Genomic DNA, 27510 nt, shown 5'->3' on the forward strand with positions numbered 1-27510 from the left:
TATATTAACTCGACTAAAGTGAGCTAAGAACATATCTTAGTATGTAAAAACGGTGGCCTATTCCTTTAAGCCCTAACCCTAAGGGTCTTGTGTACTATTACACTGTGTACCCTCAAAGTACTAATACACATTATTCCATTGTGTATGTAGTGCATAGGTTCAAGTTATAACAGATTGTTACAGAGCACATTACAGGGGGCAGGTAAAATTATTTTGTTTCTGAGTAGATTTTTGGTGTTGTACAGAGAGACTATGAACTCAGTCGATGATATTAATGATACTTTTTGTAATTCATACATTTTCTTTTCAGATACTACTTGTGAAAGTATAATGCAGTAATAGGAGCACCTGGCTCCTGCCCCCCACATGGCAGTGTGACATCATCACATTCTAGAACCTGAAAACAACCTAAACAGTATAATACACGGTTGTGGGCCATATAGACCCTATTTGTTTGGACTCACTTCCTCACTCTTCTGTGGCAGTAAAACCCTGCAGTGCTCCACCTCAACACCAGCATGAGAAACACTACAGTCTATTCATTCATACGGTCCTGAGTGAAACCAAACCTACATGTGGGACGTTCTCCGAGAATGCTTTATTATTCATGGGACAAAAGCTCTGTGTGTACTTTACAGAAGTTTGAGAATAAGAACGTGCAAATTTAACAGCAATACAAATTAGGTCACGAAAATGCAGAATGTCCCATACCTGCACACAGTCTGTAGTCTCCAGTCGGGATGCTGCCTCCCTGGGGCATCATGCTCTTCATCCTAAAGGCCTCTTCAGGGTGATTGAAGCGAAAGAAGGCGGACTGGCCAAAACACAGCATACAGCCTGGAAGACATAACAGAGAAAAATTAACTTTATGCAATCAAATATTTTACACATAACATTCGAAACTCGTAACCAAAAGTCTAAAAAGTGTTGCAAAGAGAGAAAGAAAGACATAATTTAACGCTAAAAACTAAATGACACACTATACTTTATGAGGTTGGTCTGAAGCTACAAATATCAACACCATGTAGAGAATGAAGAGGAGTGAGCAGGTGTTGATGTCCTGATCCTACCAAGAAGAAATGTCTTTCTCTAAGAGGATTACACAGGTGTGTCTGTGACCTATGAGGCAAACAAACTGTCTATACGATGTGGGCCAGGCATAATGTCAACAACAGATAAGTAATCACATGTTTATAGCTCTTCATAAAGCACCACTGTCTTGTTTCAAATGGATCATCAAGCTCTAGTACTGATATGATCCCCGTCTGTCATCAGTAGATGTTGTCTAAGTGAGAGGTTAACACAGCCTCCATGTCCATATATAAACCATGTGTGTTTTTCTAGTCTCAATGTGGAACATAAGTCGCTGGATTAACACCAATCCATGAAATGATTCATGAAAATATATCAGATATCCTCACTACGCTGATAGATGGTGCTCATTGGAATCATTATCTGTTTGGCCATGGTCTGCTTTCCTCCAGGCTCTCCCTCTTTTCTTTATAATGTTGTTGAAAAATTACTATTGGATCATTTTTGGAGCTTTCTGGTTATTTTGGATTACATTTTCACCAGCAGTAATTGATTAAAAAAAAAGTCCTTCTGTTTCATTTTCCATCCCAGTCATAATTATAGCTTTTCAAAATGATCTTGCTCTTCTGTCTTGATCATCAGTTTTAGTACAAATAGGAAAGATGAGAAGATGCTGAATAGGAGTTTGGGTCTAGTCAGTGTGTGTGTGTGTGTGTGTGTGTGTGTGTGTGTATGTGTGTATAGCCACGTCAGCTCAGCAGTCGCCTAAATCCTACCTCTCTTTCTTTTTCTCCTCTTTTCTTCAATCCCCCTCCCTCCCTCCCTCCCTCTCTACCTGTAACATTCACCAACACACACTCCCGCCAGAAGATCAAGCACTCATTTCCGACAAAAGGAACTTCAAAAAGCGTAGCTGGGAGCGCCGTGTTTCTGGGTGCAGTCATGACAGATTTGCCGCTCTCTGTGTGTGGAGGATGTGAGGGATTCGGGGAGAGATCTGCACGCCACGTGGCATTTTACTCAGCAAAATCACTGATGACTCAGGTTCACACAGCACCTGTACAAACTTAAGTGTCTCGGGTTTTAGCTCATATTTTCACAAACGTGCCTGAAGCTGTGTGGTGTGTGTGTAACCATAACTGGGATTCTTTGTAGTACTTATGTAAACAGCGTCCCATCTTTACTATATGAGAATCCAGTGTGACCTCCAACAGTGTGTAGTCTTGAGCCAACATGCCACATACTGACACTGTGCTCATTGGTCTTGCTCCGCTCCAGGCTGATTGAGCTGGTCCAACATCTCGTGTACTTTTCCTCATCCTCTCAGCACAAACCCCTGCAGGCTTCTTACTCGCTCTCAGGGCCAGGCTCCTCTGAACCATCATCCCTTGCCCCAAAACCTCAGTGTGTGTGGATGCATGTGTGGTCAGAGAGAGGCACAAGCATGTGATGAGTCAGGGAAACACTGAATACACACACGGAAGTGCAACACAGAGGTCCAGGGGGGTCACAGTGTCAGGAGCCTCCAATGGAAATCCATTCAGAGCGGTCGAGACAACGTTATACTATTCATCAAGGTGAAGTGGCTGCACACTTTTTGCAATAATCAACACACAGGCTCCCCAAAAAAGCATCCCAGAATCGGTAACGTATTAAAATATCAATCAATATCTTCAATATCTCCAACAATCATACAAAACAAGAAGTCCCATGTTTCTTTAAAGCTTTCTTGGACATGATGCAGAAGAAAAGAAGCTCCCTACCTGTCCTCTGAAGAAACGCCATGCATTTTTAGAGTAGGTGGACTAGCTGAACATACAATATTTCCCTAATCAATCCATCTGCTTTAAGCTACCAGCGGTCTCTCGGCGGCAATTAAGACTCGTCCATTCTACCATTATAACTTCTCATGGAGCTATTTATCTTGATGGATTCTCCTCCAGCAAGGGCCACGCTGCAGGGAGAGTTTACCGTAGCAGCAGAAGTAAGAAGATTAATAGCATGGTATGGTGTCGAGTATTTATCTATGTCAACGGGACATTTAGGAAGCAGGGGATGCTCTAAACATGCCCATGTATCACTCACAGAGGGGTGAAGGTGGGACGCGAGGGATGCATGAATCAAACTGCATTTCATTACATAAAACCCACACGGTGCTGACACGGGAAAACTGCAGTGAATCATTTTGCTGCTACGAGATCTGCAAGGTTATTTAAGTGAAAGCACAGTGTGTGAAGTGACAACAGGCATTTGCATTATACAATAAGTAGAGTCCTGTCATTTTAAATGCAGGACGCTTTCTATGACAGTGTGTGAAGGCGGGAGCTTGTTTCCAGTGTGACAGGGAAAGGTGAAAGTATGGGTGATGGAAGGTCGACTTTGGGGAGCTACTCGCCTGAAAGTGTCAAGACTGGCCCCTCGCTCTGAAGACTCATGTGGACTTATGCTTTTAGTGGAAAATGCAAACCAGCTTTTAGGCCATGACAAGAAAGTGCATATATTCTCTTCTTTCTTTTTTGTCCCCAAATAAGAAAACAGTTAACAACTAGACCATAAATGTTACAACTTGACAATTACAGTGGTAGAATATCAGACCATAAATGTCCAAAGCAGGAGCAGACTAAGTTTTGTTACCTGGCAGTAAAATACTGTCATTTAAATTGATATTTCCAAATAACGGGTATTTGCAGGGAAGGCCTCATGCAGTATGTCCGTTCAAGTATCTGGCCAACATCTGGCAGGACCACGTTGGCACTTTTTTTTTTTTTTTATAAAACACAGCAGTATCTTCAGGGCAGGATTTTTTCCAGCTATCAGCGGTTTTCATGGCACAGATCTTAGCCTGTCTGGGACGAAACGCATTATACGGCTGCATGAGTTTGGAAAAAGAGTGTGCATTTTTAAGGGTGTTAATTAAAGTTTGAGGGAAGACTGAAATATAAACTAATGCAAGCATTGCATGTATTTCAGGGCAGTGTTTGTACATAGAGTTCTAAACTATGGTTCAGCTCTGAAGAACTCGTGTATAAAGGATGTCTTGTTGTTTTCAAAGGATATTACAACACCCAAATGACAAGTCTCTGCAGTTTTTGACAATTGAGTCCATTCATATGGCAGTTCTGGATTGATTTTGATATATCTTGCGAACAGTGGGTGCATGTTAATCAGATTGAGTTTGTGAGATTAGACTCCAGCACAGGGGACGGTGGGGTCTAATCACCACTTCATCAAACTGAGTGCTCCTCTGCCACAGCAGCAAGATTCAACTGCTGTACTGTATAGAAAATCAGCTCACGCTCATGAAAGGAATGACCAAAAACAGAAAACAGACTAGCCACGACATCAAAGTAATGCTGCATATCCTTCAGAACAAACTTTATAACTAGTGATTAAAATAGTTGAACAGTTTGTCTGTTTATATGACAATTTTCAGCTCATATAAGTCGTCATGTTGGCTGGACCATGTGTTTTTCTCTGATTGTGGGGGTCGCCAGATGATCTCAATGCAATATTTTCAAAAATGATGATGTTATTTGATTTATTTTTGATTGAAAACTATATTTTGTGACATCTGAAAATACACTATAGAAACACTAGATTTGATAAACCCATTTTTTTTTATAAGCGCTTATTTCATTTACAGTGGGGGGTCACGAGTTGTTGGTCTGGGGATTTCGGGGATCGTGGCCTGAAAACACATGCACTGTTGTTGGAAAGAATTGGAAAAGCATGTAATTTGACAGGCCAGGTGAGTAATCTAGTCAGATTAATGAGAGATTATATTAATGTGTAATAAGATCTACAAAATGGATTCAAGAATAGTGACTTTTATTCTTCTTTGTTGGGTATTCGGGACATAGAGATGGTCGGCTGCAGAAGGACAGTCGGGTCAGGTCCCGTTTTCTAATAAAACCTAAGTATACAGTGCATACCGTAAGTGGATTATACACTGAAGCATTCAAGGACACATATTCATTTAGAGAAGGTCAAAATCTATATAGAGTCAAGTGAAGTGAGCAATTTATGAAATGGAGTTCTTCTTGAGTGTCATTCAGTGACATTTAACATTGAAGTGTAGTGTTCAAGTAGAAATGAAATAGCATGAAGATCAGGAGATCAGGATTTGGAGGAAAAAACACATGTATAAAATATGTGCATTACCATATATTACATTATACGCTATGTCGCAACCTTTTTGAAATCAGAATTTTTACATCTGGCTTCGACTTTAGACCCGTGACATTTTCTCAATACGCAATTGTCTATAATGGAAAGACATTTTAGACATTTTATCAACTTAATGCCAGCCCTAGCACAACCGATCACTGTGAACCTTTGGGAGAACGTCCTCGGTCCAATCAGGGCTAATGCCACGCTGTGCCTCCAGGCTGCAGTGGCATTCAGGTCCACTGTGGTAAACCTTGTTCCACTCACTCCATTAAAAATGCATCGGAGCAGCAAATAGTCCTGTCCCTCTAATAACATGACTTCAGATTTCTGTACTTTTCCTGTGACCACATTAAGTCTTTCCACTGTGTTCACCCCAACCACAAGTAGAAGCCGAGAGGTGGTCCGTGGAAGAACGTCTGAGTGGAATTACTTCAAATTGAATGAGAACACGAAAGAGGAGAGTTTGCTTTTGTTTGCTAATAAAATAATTGTCAATAGAGAGAAACATTTGTGTATGTATTGCAATGCGTGATGCTCAAGGCTTCCTAAAGTCTGCCTGACAGCATCATTGAAGCATCTTAATCAATAAGCTAAACTAAAGAAATGCAGTCTCTACTTTAGGTAGGACTCCAGTTTCATGGCACACATCACAATCAATTTAAAAACTGTGGAAGAACAGAAAACCGGCTCAATTCCTAATGCCAAACTTTTCAGGCAAGATGTGATGCACTACAAAACAAAGGCATCTCCACTTGAACGGCGATGGTGGGACATCACTAGAGTGGTGCAGGGCAGAAGACAAAGGCATGCCCACAAATGCACGGGACAGTTGCTATGGAAAGACGATGGTTTACAGCCTCCGCAGCAAAGGCCAAAAAGGAAACCCCCTCCCCAGTTAATCAATGACCCGAGTTTGTCCTCGTCAAACAGATAAAGGTCTAGTGTAGCAAAAAGGAGGAGCTGGGCAGTTTAACCTCTCATTGACGTCATGTGGCGGGACTGTCAGAGCAAATACAGGTTGGAAAAATTGACTCGGAAAGCGGCGATCACATGTTTAAACCGGTCTGACGCCAGTACTAAGCCTTTGTGGTATTTTAGCGCTGGATTCACACTAATTCAAACGGATAGCGAGATAGAAAGGACAGATTGTCTTTCACACTTGTACTTAATATTCATAATAGCAGCAGAGACCAGATGCAGTTTGCATCAGCAGGCTGTCATCAGCTGTGGTCTCCAGCGGGCACACGTTGGTCGCTGGTTGTCGGACGTCCCAACAGATGTTCCCCCTCCAAACCTCCCCATGAGCCTCCATTTGTCAGAGCCACTGTCTCGTTGATAAACATGCTCACACAGGCAGATGGCTGCAGAAGAAAGTGTCTATAGAGAAGTGATGTACAACTGGACTTTAACTCGCAGGGTCATATATGCAAAAAATATCCCCAGCATCAAAAACAGATATTTGCATTAAATAATAGATTTTTTTCTGATTTAAATTATAGTTAGGAGTTTGGACATATTTCAGTCCAATTTAGGTTAATTACAGACCCTTTTAGACCAGGTTTATTTGAGATTTGACCTTGATCTAGGCCTGGTGGACAGTCCAATATCTTATAGTCATTTTGTTGTAATTATACCTAATAAATACAATAAAACAGACAAAAGAGACTGCATTAGAAGAGGCTGGGTACCACCGAACCACTGCACCAGTAGTTAGAGTATGGTTTATTCTTGGGCCAATCCATCAGGGACCCTGACAGTGCCTTGACCTTCTCTTGTCAAAGGATGTTCGTTCATGGAGCGTGTCACGGACAACATACAGGACCTCGGCGTATGTGCACCAGCTGCTCCCACCTCCACTGTCCCCGCTGTTCCAGCAGATGTGCAGCTATGATCTGCGCCGGGCCCCTGGGAGCCCATCATAAGTGCACAGCAGCCTGGACTGTGTTTACAAAGGGGCTCCACATCCTCATTTCACAAAAGGGTCAATGCAATGTGTCACGGCCAACAGATGCTGAGGATACACTGGTGAGCAATGACAGGCTATAGGAAAATATGACCACAATGTGTAGCCCACTGAAAAAGAATCCAGAGAAATCCAAGATATCAAGCATTTAGACAATGACAGTAGTGGTAGAATATGGGCTGGTAACTCTTCACACAATACAATTCAAAGAACCAGCCACAGTAGGTGGCCTACTACAGTAGGTTGTGTGTCCCTTCCAAAGCCCAGATAGATATGCATTTGGAAATGTGAAATCACTGACATAACATGCAACAGCCCGGATCCAAAGGACCCCAGTGTTGTTTGGGAACGAGTGGCTCAACTCAAAGTAAAGCCTCCCGCTCAGTTCAGTGACAGTGGTACCCAGGAATAGCCGTGTAACAGTAGATAGACACAGTGCGGTCTGGTCATGCCGAGCCGGACGGGGGTATCCAGGGGTAACTGCAGACACATATATGTCTGTGCCTATTATAGGGACTCACATGGAGGTTAGGGGAAGTCAGGACTTTACTGAAGACAGCAGCGCTACAGCAGGTGTTCATGGACCAGAGACAGCTCTTCAAGTTTGGACAAAATGCAAACATTTACCCCCAATAGCTTCTGAACTCCATCCTAACAGCTCCATTTTCTAACACTAAAATGGGCCTGTTGATCTTTTCTTGTCCTAAGCATTGTTTTCTTTGGGGTTGTTTTGATGTTCTGACAAATCAGACCCAGGCATAAACATTACGCTTGTAACAAAGCTGTTGAGTAATTGGGCAAAGTATACTTACTGCTAGTAACTCTTGCCAATCTGTAATTTAACTTTTAGTATAGCCATTCATTGCAGTAGTCGAAGTCAGCCTCGTTTTTTCTAACATCTTTCAGTAGTGGTTTTAGTGGTGTAGACTAGAGTATGGTTGACAAGCAGAAACTCAGTATTCTTTCATCAGACTTTATTTACGTCATTCCCTTTGCTCTCATGCTACATTTTGTAACTTTTGCATCACTGGAAACACAGCAAACACGCGTGGGCTGCAGGCAAACAGTTCAATGCGCCTTGACGCACACAACCGGCGTCTGGGGTAAGGTTTCCGTGCCGTTAAATTAGCACCAAACACCGGCTACAGCACATTAACAAGCCAGAAAGCGAAACAAAACCTTAAAACCGTGCTCCACAAGGTCTGAAGGCGTAATAAACTGCGGCGCATTATCATTAACGCCAGCCAGAGCTAACCAACCACCAGAGTAATGACATTAGTAGCATTAGTAACATTAACTTCGGCAAATCAACTTACTTTACAAGCGCCGAGAGAGACTTCTTTGCCAGTCAGTTTTCATGGTAAACTCCTTTACAAAATACAGCCACGTGTTGTTTTTCGTTTCAGCCGCAATATTGTGGAAAACCAGCGATAATAGCAGGGTTTTGTCCCCAATGGCTTTTGTTATGATAATCCTAGAAGCCCATAGACTCCGCGATGTTCTCCAGATATGTAAATGCGCTTCTGGCTAAAAAAAAAAAAAGAAGAAGAAAAAGAAAAGCGCACAGGCTGACGCTCCGGTGGTCTATGTGTCCTTCTTCATTCAACCCGGAGGTTACAGGCATAGTCCATTGTGTCACTGCGGTAAAGTGGCCCGCCACTTCCAAACCCACGGTAAAGTGGCCCACACTTGAAAAGATGTTGCGCCTTTTGCCGGTTACTTACGGTAATAGCAGATTTCCTCGTCGTACAGCTTGCCTTTTCCGTGCAATTTCGCTATGAATAAAGTTGTGATCATCACTCTTTTGTAGCTAATGATGTGTGTTCATTAATTTAGGGAAATAGAGTTGCGCGCACGCGCGCGTTTGTTTGTGTGCGCGCGCGCGGTGGCTAAAACTTCATATTTCTACCACAGTAGTGGTCACGTGACGGCACGGACAGATAACCAGCGTGTATTGAGAATATAGGGAACTATTCATCTTCATTGTCTTTTATTCCCTACTTCATGCAGTTTTATTATCATTATTATTATTATTATTATTATTATTATTATTATTATTATTAAAAGATTATAAATATTATAATCATTTTGACAGGGCACCAAGGACGCTCCAAATGGAACAAAATTCAGGTTTTCAAAAATTCTTTAAAAAAAACCTTAAGAGGTTTGCAACTAGTTTCACTGCAGACATGGCCTCAGTGCTGCCCTCTATCACCCTGCCAAAACAAAATCCACTTTTACTGTGGAAATCTGAAGAAAACTGAGGTAGAAAAAGGCCAAAACGGAACAAAGAACAGTTTTTCAAAAATTCTTTAAAAAATAACCTTAAGAGGTTTGCAACTAATTTCACTGCAGACATGACCTCAGTGCTGCCCCCTATCGCCCTGTCAAAACCAAGTCCACTTTTACTGTGGAAATCTGAAGAAAACTGAGATAGAAAAAGGCCAAAATGGAACAAAATTCAGGTTTTCAAAAAATGTTTAAAAAAAATCCTTAAAAGGTTTGCAACTAGTTTCACTGCAGACATGGCCTCAGTGCTGCCCTCTATCGCCCTGCCAAAACCAAGTCCACTTTTACTGTGGAAATTTGAAGAAAACTGAGGTTGAAAAAGGCCAAAATGGAACAAAATTCAGTTTTTCAAAAAATGTTTAAAAAAATCCTTGAGAGGTTTGCAACTAATTTCACTGCAGACATGGCCTCAGTGCTGCCCTCTATCGCCCTGTCAAAACCAAGTCCACTTTTACTGTGGAAATTTGAAGAAAACTGAGGTTGAAAAAGGCCAAAATGGAACAAAATTAAGGTTTTCAAAAAATGTTTAAAAAAAATCCTTAAGAGGTTTGCAACTAGTTTCACTGCAGCCATGGCCTCAGTGCTGCCCTCTATCACCCTGTTGAAACAAAGTCCACTTTTACTGTGGAAATCTGAAGAAAACTGAGGTTGAAATTGGCCAAAATGGAACAAAATTCAGTTTTTCAAAAAATGTTTAAAAAATATCCTTAAGAGGTTTGCAACTAATTTCACTGCAGACATGGCCTCAGTGCTTCCCCCTATCTCCCTGCCAAAACCAAGTCCACTTTTACTGTGGAAATTTGAAGAAAACTTAGGTTAAAAAAGGCCAAAATGGAATAAAATTCAGTTTTTCAAAAAATGTTTAAAAAAAATCCTTGAGAGGTTTGCAACTAGTTTCACTGCAGCCATGGCCTCAGTGCTGCCCTCTATCGCCCTGCCAAAACCAAGTCCACTTTTACTGTGGAAATCTGAAGAAAACTGAGGTTGAAAAATGCCAAAATGGAACAAAATTAAGGTTTTCAAAAAGTCTTTAAAAAAAATCCTTAAGAGGTTTGCAACTAATTTCACTGCAGACATGGCCTCAGTGCTGCCCCCTATCTCCCTGCCAAAACCAAGTCCACTTTTACTGTGGAAATTTGAAGAAAACTTAGGTTAAAAAAGGCCAAAATGGAATAAAATTCAGTTTTTCAAAAAATGCTTTAAAAAAAATCCTTCAGAGGTTTGCAACTAGTTTCACTACAGCCATGGCCTCAGTGCTGCCCTCTATCGCCCTGCCAAAACCAAGTCCACTTTTACTGTGGAAATCTGAAGAAAACTGAGGTTGAAAAATGCCAAAATGGAACAAATTTCAGGTTTTCAAAAATGCTTTAAAAAAAATCCTTAAGAGGTTTGCAACTAGTTTCACTGCAGCCATGGCCTCAGTGCTGCCCTCTATCACCCTGTTGAAACAAAGTCCACTTTTACTGTGGAAATCTGAAGAAAACTGAGGTTGAAATTGGCCAAAATGGAACAAAATTCAGTTTTTCAAAAAATGTTTAAAAAAAATCCTTGAGAGGTTTGCAACTAGTTTCACTGCAGACATGGCCTCAGTGCTGCCCTCTATCACCCTGCCAAAACATAATCCACTTTTACTGTGGAAATCTGAAGAAAACTGAGGTTGAAAAAGGCCAAAATGGAACAAAATTAAGGTTTTCAAAAAATGTTTAAAAAAAATCCTTGAGAGGTTTGCAACTAATTTCACTGCAGACATGGCCTCAGTGCTGCCCTCTATCACCCTGTTGAAACAAAGTCCACTTTTACTGTGGAAATCTGAAGAAAACTGAGGTAGAAATAGGCCAAAATGGAACAAAGAACAGTTTTTCAAAAATTCTTTAAAACAAATCCTTAAGAGGTTTGCAACTAATTTCACTGCAGCCATGACCTCAGTGCTGCCCTCTATTGCCCTGCCAAAAAAAATCCACTTTTACTGTGGAAATCTGAAGAAAACCAAATTAATCTAAATACTCCCACATTATCCCACTCCTACCCTCCCTCCACTGGCTCCCAGTCCATCCATCCATTTTCTTCCACTTTTCCGTTTCCAGGTCGTGATCACATTGCACCAGCCCCCTATGGCCTCCTGCAGGAATGGGTCCACGGAAGGACGGCCTCATGATTCAAACCGGCCTGTTGGTCTCTCATAAGGGGCTCCCAGTCCGCTTTTGTGTTTTTTTTTTAAATTTGGACATTTGTTTTTGAGATGTCGCCCAGCATGGCGCAGCCGGGGCCCCACCCTGGAGCCAGACCTGGGGTTGGGGTCCGAACGCGAGCGTCTGGTGGCCGAGCCTCTGCCCACGGGGCCCAGCCCGGGCACAGCCCCAAGGGACGACATGGGCCCGCCCTCCTGTGGACCCACCACCCACAGAGGGATCCGTAGGTTTCGGGTGCAGAGAGGACTGCGTGGCAGTCAGAGGCAGGTGCCTCGACGACCTGGTCCGCCTGCGCAGCTTCTGGCGTTCGGGACATGGAACGTCACTTCACTCCTGGAGAGAGGCTGGACTCTCCATTTTACTGGTTGCCCGCAGGGAGAGGCGGCGGGCTGGGGTGGGTTTGCGCATAGCCCCCCAGCTCAGCCGTCACGTGTTGGAGTTCACCCCGGTGAACGAGAGGGTCGCATCCCTAGGCCTTCGGGTTGGGGACAGGTCTCTCACCGGTGTCTCGGCCTACGGGCCCAACATCGGTGCAGAGTACCCGGCCTTCTTGGAGTCCCTGAGAGGAGTACGAGATGGTGCTCCGACTGGGGACTCCATTGTTCTACTGGGGGACTTCAACGTCCACGTGGGTAACGACAGTGAGACCTGGATGGGAGTGATTGGGAGGAACGGCCTCCCCGATCTGAACCCGAGTGGTGTTCTGTTCCGCTGGCGGGGGAGGAAGCCCGTCAGACCTGGCAGGCCCAAACGTGTTGTGAGGGTCTGCTGGGAACACCTGGCGGATCCCTCTGTCAGTGGGGTCTTCAACTCTCACCCAGATTCCGAAGGAGGCTGGGGACATGGAGTCCGAGTGGACCATGTTCTCCTCCTCCTTTGTCGATGCGGCTGCTCGTAGATGTGGCCGTAATGTCTCTGGTGCCTGTCGTGGCGGCAATCCCCGAACCTGGTGGTGGCGCCCGGAAGTAAGGGATGCCGTCAAGCTGAAGAAGGAGTCCTACCTGGCCTTGTTGGCTTGTGGGACTCCGGAGGCAGCTGAGAGGTACCGGCAGGCCAAGCGTGCTGCAGCTCGGGCGGTTCGGGGAGGCCATGGAGGAGGACTATCGGTCGGCCTCGAAGAGATTCTGGCAAACCATCCGGTGCCTCAGGAGGGGGAAGCAGTGCTTCACCAACACTGTTTACAGTACGGGTGGGTGGCTGCTGCCCTCGACTGGGGATGTCGTGGGGCGGGGGTAGGAGTACTTTGAGGATCTCCTCAATCCCACCGTCACGTCTTCCGATGAGGAAGCAGAGGCTGGGGACTCGGAGGTGGGGTCGCCCATCACCCAAGCTGAAGTCACCGGGGTGGTGAGAAAGCTCCTCGGTGGCTCCGGGGGTGGATGAGATGGAGAGATGACCTTAAGTCTCTGGATGTTGTAGGACTGTCTTGGCTGACACGTCTCTGCAGCATCGCGTGGCGGTCGGGGACAGTGCCCCTGGATTGGCAGACCGGGGTGGTGGTCCCTCTCTTTAAAAAGGGGGATCGGAGGGTGTGCTCCAAATACAGAGGGATCACACTCCTCAGCCTCCCTGGTAAGGTCTACTCCAGGGTGCTGGAGAGGAGGATCCGGCCGATAGTTGAACCTTGGATCCAGGAGGAACAATGCGGTTTTCGTCCTGGTCGTGGCACACTGGACCAGCTCTATACCCTTCATCGAGTGCTCGAGGGTTCGTGGGAGTACGACCAACCAATCCACATGTGTTTTGTGGATCTGGAGAAAGCGTTCGACCGTGTCCCTCGTGGTGCCCTGTGGGGGGAGTATGGGGTCCGGGGCCCTCTGCTAAGGGCTGTCCGTTCCCTGTATGACCGCAGCAGGAGCTTGGTTCGTATTGCCGGCAGTAAGTCAGACCTGTTCCCGGTGCGTGTTGGTCTCCGCCAGGGCTGCCCTTTGTCACCGATTATGTTCACTACCTTTATTGACAGAATTTCAAGGCGCAGCCAGGGCCCGGAGGGTGTCCGGTTTGGGAACCTCAGGATCTCATCTCTGCTGTTTGCAGACGATGATGTTCTGATGGCTTCAACAAATCAGGACCTTCAGCTGCCCTGGGGCGGTTTGCAGCTGAGTGTGTAGCGGCCGGGATGAGGATCAGCACCTCCAAATCTGAGGCCATGGTTCTCCACCAGAAAAAGCGGAGGAGCTCGGAGTAGAGTCGCTGCTCCTTCACGTCGAAAGAAGCCAGCTGAGGTGGCTAGGGCATCTGTTCCAGATGCCTCCTGGCCGCCTCCCGCGGGAGGTGTTCCAGGCATGTCTTATTAGGACAAGGCCTCGTGGAAGGCCTAGGGCACGCTGGCGGGACTATGTCTCCAAGCTGGCCTGGTGTCGCCTCGGGGTCAGAACAGCTGGAGGAGGCGTGTGTGGATCGCGACTTCTGGGCATCTCTGCTGAGACTGCTGCCCCCGCGACCCGCCCCCCCCCCCCGGACAAAGCGGAAGAAAATGGATGGATGGCATTTGGTTTTTAAGTCTCTTCATGGACATGCTCCTCACCATCTGTCTTAGTTTCTGGACGTCTACCATCCAAGCAGAGCTCCTCATATGGTATTCGATGTCCCCAAGTATATAAGCAGTAGGGGGATTGTGCTTTTAGTGTGGCAGGACCAAAACTGTGAACCTCACTCCCAGTCAAACTGTGAGTCATCACTGACTTGCTGTTGTTTAAGTGTAGACTAAAGGCCTTTTGTGGCAATTATGACCATGTTTGAACTCCATGTTTTGAACTTGATAGGGGCCAGCACTGAGGCCATGACTGCAGTGAAAGATCTTGCACAGCTTCTTTTAATATTTTTTAATATGATGCCAAATTTGTCATTTTATGTCCATTATGACCATGTTTGAACTTAATTTACTCCCAATTTCTGCAGTAAAAGTGGCTGGTCTGTTGCAGGTGGGTAGGGGGCAGCACTGAGGCCATGGCTGCAGTGAAACTAGTTGCAAACCTCTCAAGGATTTTTTTTAAACATTTTTTGAAAAACTGTTTTTTTTTTCCATTTTGGCCTTTTTCAACCTGTTTTCTTCAAATTTCCACAGTAAAAGTGGATTTTGTTTTGACAGGGAGATAGGGGGCAGCACTGAGGCCATGTCTGCAGTGAAACTAGTTGCAAACCTCTTATGGATTTTTTAAAATAATTTTTGAAAAACTGATTTTTTTTCCATTTTGGCCTTTTTCAACCTGTTTTCTTAAAATTCCACAGTAAAAGTGGATTTTGTTTTTACAGGGCGATAGGGGGCAGCACTGAGGCCATGTCTGCAGTGAAATTAGTTGCAAACCTCTTAAGGATATTTTTTAAACATTTTTTGAAAAACTGAATTTTGTTCCATTTTGGCCAATTTCAACCTCAGTTTTCTTCAGATTTCCACAGTAAAAGTGGACTTTGTTTCAACAGGGTGATAGAGGGCAGCACTGAGGCCATGTCTGCAGTGAAATTAGTTGCAAACCTCTCAAGGATTTTTTTTAAACATTTTTTGAAAACCTTAATTTTGTTCCATTTTGGCCTTTTTCAACCTCAGTTTTCTTCAGATTTCCACAGTAAAAGTGGATTTTGTTTTGGCAGGGAGATAGGGGGCAGCACTGAGGCCATGTCTGCAGTGAAATTAGTTGCAAACCTCTTAAGTTTTTTTTTTTTTATATATATATATTTTTTTTTAAATGATTTTTTTCCATTTTGGCCTTTTTCAACCTCAGTTTTCTTCAGATTTCCACAGTAAAAGTGGACTTTGTTTCAACAGGGTGATAGAGGGCAGCACTGAGGCCATGTCTGCAGTGAAATTAGTTGAAAACCTATCAAGGATTTTTTTTAAACATTTTTTGAAAAACTGAATTTTGTTCCATTTTGGCCTTTTTCAACCTCAGTTTTCTTCAGATTTCCACAGTAAAAGTGGACTTTGTTTCAACAGGGTGATAGAGGGCAGCACTGAGGCCATGTCTGCAGTGAAATTAGTTGCAAACCTCTCAAGGATTTTTTTTAAACATTTTTTGAAAAACTGAATTTTATTCCATTTTGGCCTTTTTAAACCTCAGTTTTCTTCAGATTTCCACAGTAAAAGTGGACTTTGTTTCAACAGGGTGATAGAGGGCAGCACTGAGGCCATGTCTGCAGTGAAATTAGTTGCAAACCTCTTAAGGATTTTTTTTTATTTTTATATATTTTTAAAAAAATGATTTTTTTCCATTTTGGCCTTTTTCAACCTCAGTTTTCTTCAGATTTCCACAGTAAAGGTGGATTTTGTTTTGGCAGGGCAATAGAGGGCAGCACTGAGGCCATGTCTGCAGTGAAATTAGTTGCAAACCTCTCAAGGATTTTTTTTAAACATTTTTTGAAAAACTGAATTTTGTTCCATTTTGGCCTTTTTCAACATCAGTTTTCTTCAGATTTCCACAGTAAAAGTGGACTTGGTTTTGGCAGGGTGATAGAGGGCAGCACTGAGGCCATGTCTGCAGTGAAATTAGTTGCAAACCTCTTAAGGATATTTTTTAAACATTTTTGGAAAACCTGAATTTTTTTCCATTTTGGCCATTTTCAACCTCAGTTTTCTTCAAATTTCCACAGTAAAAGTGGACTTGGTTTTGGCAGGGCGATAGAGGGCAGCACTGAGGCCATGGCTGCAGTGAAACTAGTTGCAAACCTCTCAAGGATTTTTTTTAAACATTTTTTGAAAAACTGAATTTTATTCCATTTTGGCCTTTTTCAACCTCAGTTTTCTTCAGATTTCCACAGTAAAAGGGGACTTTGTTTCAACAGGGTGATAGAGGGCAGCACTGAGGCCATGTCTGCAGTGAAACTAGTTGCAAACCTCTTAAGGATATTTTTTAAACATTTTTGGAAAACCTGAATTTTTTTCCATTTTGGCCAATGTCAACCTCAGTTTTCTTCAGATTTCCACAGTAAAAGTGGACTTTGTTTCAACAGGGTGATAGAGGGCAGCACTGAGGCCATGTCTGCAGTGAAATTAGTTGCAAACCTCTCAAGGATTTTTTTTAAACATTTTTTGAAAACCTTAATTTTGTTCCATTTTGGCCAATTTCAACCTCAGTTTTCTTCAGATTTCCACAGTAAAAGTGGACTTTGTTTCAACAGGGTGATAGAGGGCAGCACTGAGGCCATGTCTGCAGTGAAATTAGTTGCAAACCTCTCAAGGATTTTTTTAAACATTTTTTGAAAACCTTAATTTTGTTCCATTTTGGCCTTTTTCAACCTCAGTTTTCTTCAGATTTCCACAGTAAAAGTGGATTTTGTTTTGGCAGGGAGATAGGGGGCAGCACTGAGGCCATGTCTGCAGTGAAATTAGTTGCAAACCTCTTAAGGATTTTTTTTAAAGCATTTTTGAAAACCTGAAATTTGTTCCATTTTTCAACCTCAGTTTTCTTCAGATTTCCACAGTAAAAGTGGACTTGGTTTTGGCAGGGTGATAGAGGGCAGCACTGAGGCCATGTCTGCAGTGAAATTAGTTGCAAACCTCTTACGTTTTTTTTTTATATATATATATATTTAAAAAAATGATTTTTTTCCATTTTGGCCTTTTTCAACCTCAGTTTTCTTCAGATTTCCACAGTAAAGGTGGATTTTGTTTTGGCAGGGCAATAGAGGGCAGCACTGAGGCCATGTCTGCAGTGAAACTAGTTGCAAACCTCTCAAGGATTTTTTTTAAACATTTTTTGAAAAACTGAATTTTATTCCATTTTGGCCTTTTTTAACCTAAGTTTTCTTCAAATTTCCACAGTACAAGTGGACTTGGTTTTGGCAGGGAGATAGGGGGCAGCACTGAGGCCATGTCTGCAGTGAAATTAGTTGCAAACCTCTTAAGGATATTTTTTAAACATTTTTTGAAAAACTGAATTTTGTTCCATTTTGGCCAATTTCAACCTCAGTTTTCTTCAGATTTCCACAGTAAAAGTGGATTTTGTTTTGGCAGGGTGATAGAGGGCAGCACTGAGGTAATGTCTGCAGTGAAACTAGTTGCAAACCTCTTAAGGTTTTTTTTAAAGAATTTTTGAAAACCTGAATTTTGTTCCATTTGGAGCGTCCTTGGTGCCCTGTCAAAATGATTATAATATTTATAATCTTTTAATAATAATAATAATAATAATAATAATAATAATAATAATAATAATAATAATAATAATAATGATAATAAAACTGCATGAAGTAGGGAATAAAAGACAATGAAGATGAATAGTTCCCTATATTCTCAATACACGCTGGTCATCTGTCCGTGCCGTCACGTGACCACTACTGTGGTAGAAATATGAAGTTTTAGCCACCGCGTGCGCGCACATAAACAAACGCGCGCGTGCGCGCAACTCTATTTCCCTAAATTAATGAACACACATCATTAGCTACAAAAGAGTGATGATCACAACTTTATTCATAGCGAAATTGCACGGAAAAGGCAAGCTGTACGACGAGGAAATCTGCTATTACCGTAAGTAACCGGCAAAAGGCGCAACATCTTTTCACGTGTGGGCCACTTTACCGTGGGTCTGGAAGTGGCGGGCCACTTTACCGCAGTATTGTGTCTCTGTTCACTACCATAGCAGACGCTTCTACCGCTGTGGCAGCTTTCCCCGCGCTTCTACAGCTGGTGCGCAGTCATCTCTCCAGAGCGCAGGGAAAGTCAGGGAAGCGAAGAGCAGGAGGGGGAGGAGGAGGAGCAAAAGGTGGCGGAGATCCTGAGTCAGAGCGGGGTTGAGGGGGGTTTAAAGCCCGAGGTTTAAGTAGTATCCTCTGGGGGGGCACCGGCAACGAGTCACGCGTCTATCACTTAACAATAGACCGAGGGGAAAGACCGGTCGATCATCTTGATTTCCCTTTTCCTTGTTTTCCCCCCCATAGAGGTGAGCTGGGTTTGATGGCAAAAGTGACTGACCATGACTTTGATAAATAAAGTGTTGTTTAAAGGCACACTGCGCAACATTTTGGATTATACTGTTGCCATGAGTACGAAACATGTTCTTAATGACCAGCTCCACACGGATTATGCAATTACTGTGGGTAATCAAAGGATAGATATGGATGAGGACCTATATTTAAATCTCAAATTCTGCTGCCTTTGGTCACATCACCATGGACACAGGCTGGAGACGTCCCGGTAAAGTTACAGTCATGTCTTAGGAGAGCTGAGCCGCTCACGGTAAAAGCACATGTTTGTGCGTTTATGAGGTATTTTTAATTGATGAAAGCATCTGTCATAAAATAAATCATTGCGTTTCAATTTCATTTTTTTAGGCAAAATGTTATGCACTGTGGCTTTAAATGTTCACTTAAACTAAAATGTATGATTGACATTCGCCTTTCAATTGGCGCGAAATGGTAAAATTAACACCGACTTGGGTTTAAACTAAAAACCATGAAGTTGTTATTATACTGGGTTATACAAATTGGATTTAACTGAAGCTGTCATAATGAAAATATGTGATAAAAATCTAAGGTGAAAGGAAAAGCTCTGCAAATGTCTCTGCTATAGTTTACTATGTCTTTTCCACAAGATGTTTATATACTAAGTGTAACTCTCTTGGCGTCTCTTCTTTTTGTTCTTTTTTAGCACTTGTTTTCCAGAAAAAACAAAGAGGAAAATATCACTGAAAGCCTATTTGCAGTATCCATCTGTGGAGTCTCTGGCTTTTATGACCGTGTTGTTAAAGATCAAAGATGCCCTGTTTGTTTGAAAGCTACAATTATGCACTAAAATATTATATTGTCACATTCATCCGACCCATAAATACTCCGCTTTGTATCACATTTCATTTGTGCTGAACAGGGCAATAGGCATGTAGGATATAGGCCATATTCTTTTTACTCTTGCCCTTAACCTTACAATTTACATTAAAGTCACTCATCCATTATGTCTCCAAAAGCAAAAACAATCATTTCCCAGTACCAAAAAGTGTGCTCTTATAGTCATAACACTTTGTTTCTATGTGTGTTTTTGTTATTGGGATTCCCCTTTCCCTCTTTCTCCCGACTGAAGTTTACCACTAAATGCTTGTTAAACATTTTTATCCTTTAACAATCCAAACGTGTTGTTACATGGCTGTCTAGTGTGCGGCCAAACTACAGTAGGCCAGTGTTTTAAATGGATAGAGGAGACGGCATTAAACACACACATGCTTAGTCACACATATGAAGATAACGTCAAGCATTGCTCATTAGAGAGGGCGTAACCAAAAAGTCTGGAGCATTTCCTCCTGTAGGATAACACTCATGTCGCCGCAATAGCCAAAGGTGAAAACAAACATAATCTTTCACAACCTGAGACCAGCCCACAACACATTGCAGCTTTTTCTGACAGTGAACTTTGTTTTACCCTCTCACTCTTCCTTCCTCAACATGAGACCCACTCAGAGGCTAAAGTTGGACCAGTCTGGGGGGTGGGCAGCAAAAATAGTCCCAACTCGGGTTACCTATAGGCCGGGACCTGGTTAGAATATTGAAAGACCGCCGGACAGGGTGCAAACAGAAAGCGTTTACGCTACAATGGAGTTTGAAAGGAGACTATTTCAAAATCACACTAAAACACTAAAACATATTACAATAATACATTCCTTTTTCATCATCATAATCCTAATGTTTGTCAAGAATAATCTGATAAAAAAGATAATAAGAACGCCCTGACAGGAGTGTGACTATCCTCATATCCTCAGGGCACATCTTCAAGCTTTGGTTTTTAGAGCAGTCATATGAGTCATTGAGAGTAATATACTGTAGGCAACGCCCACACTGGCCCATGGGCAATTGAACACAGTACAGAGCACTTGATACACATTTTGAGTAATTAATGAAAGATCGTGACCACACGAGGAGAATCAAACAGAAAAACTATGACCCAAAGTACCCACTATGTTCATTGACTTAGATTCAGGTTGTAATGAATTTCCAGCATAATTACGTTCAACAGTCTCCGCTCTGAAAGCCCGAGGAGCACAGGGTAGGAAATCAATTCTACTCCTTCATTTTCTTCATTATCTACAGTAGTGAACATGTTAACTCATTAACATGGGGACCCCAGGCGCTTCTAGAATCGATCCCTGGTTAAAAGCTCAGGCTGTGCATTTTGAGCAAAGGAGCTTCTGGCTCTTTCATTCAATTTCCACTAGGTAGGCAAGATCTGTTGTGCTGATCTCTCTAGTTTACAGTAATGCTGTGCAGTAGCACCAAAACATGGAGAACGAAGCATGCAGGGATGAAAAAGAAGAAACAGATTCACTGCAGCGCAAGGGTGAATGTGTTTCTCACTCCAAGAAGGTGTGGGGTTTGATTCCCAGATACAATGGGGGTAGATTTTCTCTGCCAGTGACCACAGCTGGAGTAACCCTCCATCTGCAATGTTGTGGTAACAAGTCAAGGACAGCACTTAAGCTGTACCCAAATTCTTTATGAATGTGACTCATTTCAGTGCAGCTTTAGAGTGACGTCTGTCAGTACAGCTCTCTGTCTTACCTTGGGACAGGCGGATGGGCTGTTTGACCTGGAGTCCGTCCACGGAGCAAAGGTTGCCACACGGGTGAAGCGTGATCACCCCCGACCTGTTCTCAATGAAACAGTGCTGGGCTGCCACACCGGGACCCTGGATGGTAATATCCATCGGACCATGGCCCAGAGTGGTCCGGCCTAGGATGAGACACATTACATGGTAAGTTTTATTGTACTGTTTATGTCAGTGAAGTGCTAAACCATTACCTTCAGGCAGTGGCAGTAGAGTGATTGCTGTGCTTAGGCGTCCACTTCCTAGACTGACCAGATGGGGGCGTTCTGCTTGGAACTTTAAACCCTTCCCTGTGTCAATCAGGTCCAAAGGGGTGCTCTGGAAGACAGAGAATAAATTATGTAAAAAAAAAAAAGAGACGACGTTCTGACAGTCTGTGTAACATGCCCCACGTAATCTGAGAGAGGCGGTCACTCTATCGGACCTAAAGAGGCCACTTCCTCTGTCTGCATTTGCACAACTGTCTGAGCTAGAATTAGCTCCAAGTGATGAGACCTAATCAGAAACAATTTCCTGTCCATTAGCTAATCACTACTGCATGAGACACCAGTTGAGAGTGGCTTGACAACAGAACATTTCATTTTCTTTAAATATATTGCTTCTGTGCATGCGTTCTTTGTTAAACATTGTCAAAATTTTGCCATGTTGATACTTTTTAAAACTTTCAGCCCCATGTTAAACTTGTTACAAATTCAGCACAGTGAGAAGGATATGTGCTTGCCTATTCTTTTGAGAATGGGTATTATGTATATAGATAAAGATTGGAAAAAGTAACCCAAAATAGCAAGCGTTAAATAAAAATCAACGCAACATCAGTTCAGCTACATGTTTCTTTGACAGACACTGACTGATACAGTAAGGTCCATATTCAGGGTGTGACAGATCTGTATAAGGTCAGTCAGACATTCATTTGAACAGTTAACTCTATACTGGAACAGTGTCTTATTTGCTGCACGCGTTTGTAGATTTTATTAAGAACTTGTTGAAGACCACTCTCTGAGCTCCTGCTCTGGTTGGATGCCTCTGTTTACGCTAATGGGATTATAACTGATGCTGTGCAATGGATGGAGTGGGGTGGGCCCTAAGAGGATTGTTATGGGGGGTTTGGGGTCTGTGGGAGGGGCTTATTAGGAGATAGTGGGACATGACACAGTTTGTTGTAATTCGCTGGTGTGCTGCTGCTCTCCTGTGGTGCACGAAACAAGGACCTGGTGTGTGGAGTTTACATGTTCTCCCTGTGTCTGCGTAGGTTTCCACTGGTTTTACACACCACTAAAACATGTACAATAGGCCTGGATGAATGAAAGCGTGTTTGAGACAAACAGAGTCCCAAAACATGCACTGTCCCAACCAAATAAATAAATAAAATTAATGATGATGATGAGGACTGAGGTGACCAGCGGGTGGGAAACCACTGGCTATGGCATTTAAGGACCAATATCACACTGATCAAGCAACGACAAAATGTAAAATGCTGAAACAAAACAACAGCTCTGATTCTTTAGGTTTTGTCTAAGCCACAGAGGTTCCATAAACATCACTGCACCAAAAAATCCATAGTTTAATATTGAGGTGAAGGACAGAATTATTCGGTATAGATTTTGTCAAAGTATGGCTCAGTAGACTCTCATTAAGTGCAGTCCCATTAGGGTGCCCCTATGCCCATCATTACTATTGACGGACTTCGAAGTAGAACTACCGTCTTTCATAAATAATTTTACTGTCAGACTCAAGATAGTTAATTTCACTCCAACACCAACACAAACACTCAAGCACCAACCCCTTTTTGATGTTCTATTCCAGACATCAAGATACAGTCTCTCACCTGAAGTGTCCCGGGGTGGGTGCGTCCACACTCGGGCATGTTCCTGTTCAGGCGGTCCATGTCCATAGAGCTGTCCCCGTCTCCAGTCGACACATGAAGGTCCTGCAGGAGGAAATGATGTCATGAGCACTGCGTTTGCAACATCAACATAGTATCCGAAACCAATGAGATCACTGTTCTGATGTCTTTTCAATGTATTTTTGTTCCAGGGCCGTTTCTAAGGTTGTGCAATCTGCCTCTTCTGCAAATGTGTAATCATCTGTGATTCACGGTGGAAAACAACATAACAGGAAACATTATGAACAGTCTGTAAGGAATAAATAACACAGCGTAATATGTCCTCCTTTGGGCACAAAAGAGTACCCACAAGTATTTTGGATATAAGGCACTACGTCATTGTTTCTACCTTCATCTGATAGTGGCAGATGGGGACACAGCTGGAGGATTGTCCTACAGTATATCTGCACAAAGAAACCTTTGAGGCTACCTGACCAATCCGCAAAATTGCTTCTTGATTCCTTCATTATTATTGTTTATCTTTTTTCCTCTTTTTTTGATTAATTGATGCAAGGCAAAGTGAAGCAACATTTTAATTGCATATCTATCCACTTTCACACAAAACGACACTTACAGCAACCTATTGAAAAGGTTGAATAAAGAACAGTTTGTTTTTGTTTGAGCCTGCCTGACTCTGCAAGAGGGGTATTATTCGACCCCCGAATGAGGATGTGAAAGTCAGCAAAGTGGCACACACGTACATAAATCGCTGACCAAGCAGTTATTTTGAAACAACTTGCTGTTATTTTTAGCATCATCGGTCACTTCTGACGTGGACGCTAACTATCCCCCTGTTGCCATTAATCCCCTCCCATGTGCGTGTAATAAGGTGTGATTCATGCGGTCACAGAGCAGATGGTTAAGCGGCGTTTGGCAACAGTTTTCCGGCCCTTAAGGAACCAGCACACGGTCTAAATGTCTTCCTCATTGACACATTCACTGAAAATTGTCCCACTTAGTCGCTATAAAAACACAAATCACCGCAAATGCCTCATAGCTTAGTCACTTTCCAGGATGAAAACCTGCATATAGTGCCACACAAAAAAAAGGACTTGAGAGAAGATCATTATAGCAATAGGATAACATGTAACGGAGTCGTTTGTATTTCTGAAATGCACGTGTGTGTATTCCACCCTCACGATCACAATATAGTCCTATCTGAAGTACTGAAAAGATCTTTGAAATGATCATCTGAAGCCCGGAGTAAGCTTTAAACACCATGCTGCAACATAGAAGGAAAAAAAAACTTTGATGGAACAAGAAGTAATTCAGACGAAAATGCAGTGTGGCAAACTGTCTGTCAATGGCATGAATAAAGACAGGTGCACTGAATCTACAAAAATACACAGAAAAGTTGGAAGGATTAAAGCACCGACCACAGTCAAGGCACTGATGCTTTCTTGCAATGTTAACAATATAGTCTATTTTCTTGAGGTCAAATTGATAGGCATAAAACATTGCTGTATAATAACAATAAACTGTCAATAAACTGTCCAATATAAATAATGTTGTATCACATCAACATCATTTATACTGTTCTTTGCCCATTACAAAATTAATATATATATTTTTTTTCAATGACAAAAGCACCCCTCACTAAAACTTTGCCACAGCACCCTTTCAATCTTTACCTTTTTCCAGTTATCCAGCCAAAACAGAGCCTCCATGACTGAGCGCGGCTCTCCTACACAGAAGACTGACCCAATCCTCTGAGCGTGAACCCGATTAAGTAGGACACCTCTTAAGACCTCACGGCTAATTTGCCTGCGTTTCCTGTGCGCAGCGTCTCTGCTCTCCGTGAAGCGCAGATTTCTGTCTTTGTCTCTTTGTCCAAATACAAAAACTCACACACACACACAAGGAGACCGGAGCGGAGAAGAGCTGGACCTGTCCCTGCTTGCTCCACTTAAACTAAGACCTGCATTCCTGACTGGCAGCTCCTAAGTAACAGATAACCCCATGGACAAATTTGTGGTATTGGGGTTTGAGAAAGCGTTTGTCCGAGGTCTGAAAGGAAAGAGGAGACAGACGGGGGACAACAATCCAGACCTTTCTTATGAGTATTTGAATTGCTAAAGTGCATGAGGGAAATAGGCCAACATACACTTGATTGAACATGCTCCAGATTAAAGCAATGCGTCTGTTGTGTTTACAAAAGGAGGCATGAGTGAAAAAACGTGGTAGAGTTTATCATTATCTAAACAACACTGGCTGCATTAAGGTCGATGAATAGATCCTATATTTGAGATTGGAGCATGGAGATTTTTTTTCTTTTTTAAATTAAAGTGTTGGTAATAACCAGGATAAAGCATTTGTATGTGTCATATCTATCCAATCCATACAAGGGTCTGTGTCCTCCATTCTTCGTAAAAAAGAAAGGCCAGACTTTCACTGAACTTGACTCAGTTGTGCTTCAGGGATGTCAACCCGCCAGTCTTCCAAGAATGCATTACCATGGTGCTTGATGGTGCTTTGACCTCTAAGAAAACTATCCACGGGTCAGCTGCACGGAAACTGGCCCTTTTGCCACGATCTGCCATACTTGCAATTTCTTACTCACTTGCTTTCCAATAGCCTGAATGATATACTTCCTCCTTTTCGCCCAAACTCCGTCAGCGCTTGTTCCCACCACATCACAGCCCCCTTTCGTTCACTGCGGGGGGCGTCAGTTTCAGTCCCTCATATTCACACTCACTGAAGAAGAGACAAAGACGGCCCGGTTCAGTGTGTGGCTCTCATTGCAGGACAGAAAGGCATTGTATCACATTATAGCAGATCCTCAAGTTCTCACATGTGGTTCTGAACAAGAAGGGTCTCAAGCGGAGGAAGGATAGGGGAACAATCTCATGGTCAAGCTACTGTTGAATATTTCCACCAGGACAAGCTGAATGGCCTTTTCTCAGACTGGGGTAACGTGAAGAGAATCAGCATTCAGATAAATATATACGTATATTGGGGAGCCCAGACAACCATATGTGAGCTACCACATCCATCCCACACAAAGGCTGGAGATTTGGATCCATCCATTATTTCCAAGTCAAGTATTTACAGATATTGATAGTATAATGAGCGCTGCATGTCCCAGCAGGCAGTACACGGCCTAAGACTGTGGTAAAAGTGAGGAGGAAGTCCCATGAAAAGACTGTGAATCTTCACAAGCTTTAGGAGGCATCCAGGCCTCTTCCCAAACACACCTGTGTTTAGAAAATAACTTACAAAATGGCTTTAATATTATAACAAGTCCATTCGAGGTATTGCAAAAAGCAAAGTTAACATAGTTATTTATCTAACTTAGTCATCTCAAACATAAGGTTTTCTTTCCATATACACTCTTTCCACCTTTGACATCAGAAATTTTTATGAAGACCTCTGCGAACCTTTTCAGCATGCAGGCAAATGCTCAACAGTGTTTCACTTCATAAGTTAGAGAATAGTAACACAAATAGCATCTTACTTGAACCGCTACATTGAGTAAGTCCAGCCTGTCTGCTCTGATAAAGGTGCTTCTGGATAATCCTGCTGTAGCACTCTCATCCATCTTCCTTCCTTCCTCTATCTCCCTTTTTCTCTCTCTCTTTCTCTTATCTCACTCATTATATTCCCCTCATAAGTCTTACACTCCCCCATTTCCAAAGGTTTTATTGCTTTCACTGTCATAATCAGTCATGGGCCCTTTTTGCGTGACTCCTGGCTGTCACATGGATAACATTGAGCAATTGTTGCTGTTTTCAGAGGCAAACCAACAACTTGTATCTTCTCGCCCTTAGTTTGATAAAAACATTCACTTAATTCATCAGACTCTGCAATCAGACCTCCACCAAGGCAATGGCTGTGTCTCGCAATGGAAACGATTCTTGGTATGCGTGGCTAGAATCATTCAATTAAAAAATCATTATGTGCACTACTTATAATTCTTTATAAAACATAATATAAACCTAAACCTAATAGAAATCTACCTTCACAGGTTTGTAACATGTTGTCTGGTTCTTTTCTGCAACGCTGCAAGGTTTGGATAGTTTTTTGATGCAGCCAACACCAAAATGACATGATCTGTTTTTAGAAGACAACCACAGAAATGCAGTAAACCGGTGCTGTGGGAAGAACTGTGAGCCACAATAACCCTGCACCCGCCAACTCAGCTGCGGAGAGCTATAGTCTATAGTATTATGGGCTCAATCTTACTTAATGTCCCGTATAAACTGCACAATTGTATATGGAGTAACTTATGATGACAGCACAGCTTCAGTACAATAACAAATAGAAATTTAAAGCAGTACTAAGTAACTCATGCCCCTAGAGGCCATGAGCGCCACTGCAGGTGTCGTAGCATGTTGTGTTTTTTTACTCATTAATTGTCCATGAGAGTAAATACTACGCTGACAGAAAAGACAAAGGGAGAGAGGAATATTGTACATCCAATTACACGATGAAGATTTTTTTCCCCCTCAAACTTGGCTGTAAATAC

The 27510-nt window shown here is 42.7% G+C and overlaps 1 protein-coding gene across 7 annotated transcripts in view; it reads right to left on the reverse strand.

The window, feature by feature from the left end:
• The window catches only part of phldb1b (pleckstrin homology-like domain, family B, member 1b), a 58126-nt gene extending 33390 nt beyond the window's left edge, over window positions 1-24736 (reverse strand). For 6 of the 7 annotated variants that reach the window (XM_079555144.1, XM_079555142.1, XM_079555141.1 and 3 more), the window contains exons 1-5: window positions 24677-24736; window positions 22989-23090; window positions 21358-21481; window positions 21118-21288; window positions 712-837 (exon numbers count right to left, since the gene is read on the reverse strand). In XM_079555144.1, the coding sequence (XP_079411270.1) occupies window positions 712-837; window positions 21118-21288; window positions 21358-21481; window positions 22989-23090; window positions 24677-24712 (559 nt within the window). In that variant the 5' untranslated portion in view covers window positions 24713-24736. Of the gene's footprint in view, window positions 1-711; window positions 838-8481; window positions 8699-21117; window positions 21289-21357; window positions 21482-22988; window positions 23091-24676 lie in introns of those variants that run through there. The other variant, XM_079555143.1, reaches the window with a different exon arrangement.
• Between the last annotated feature and the right edge of the window lie 2774 nt (window positions 24737-27510).

This window comes from Gobius niger (assembly GCF_951799975.1).
Source record: "Gobius niger genome assembly, chromosome: 1".
NCBI classification, from domain to species: Eukaryota; Metazoa; Chordata; class Actinopteri; order Gobiiformes; family Gobiidae; genus Gobius; species Gobius niger.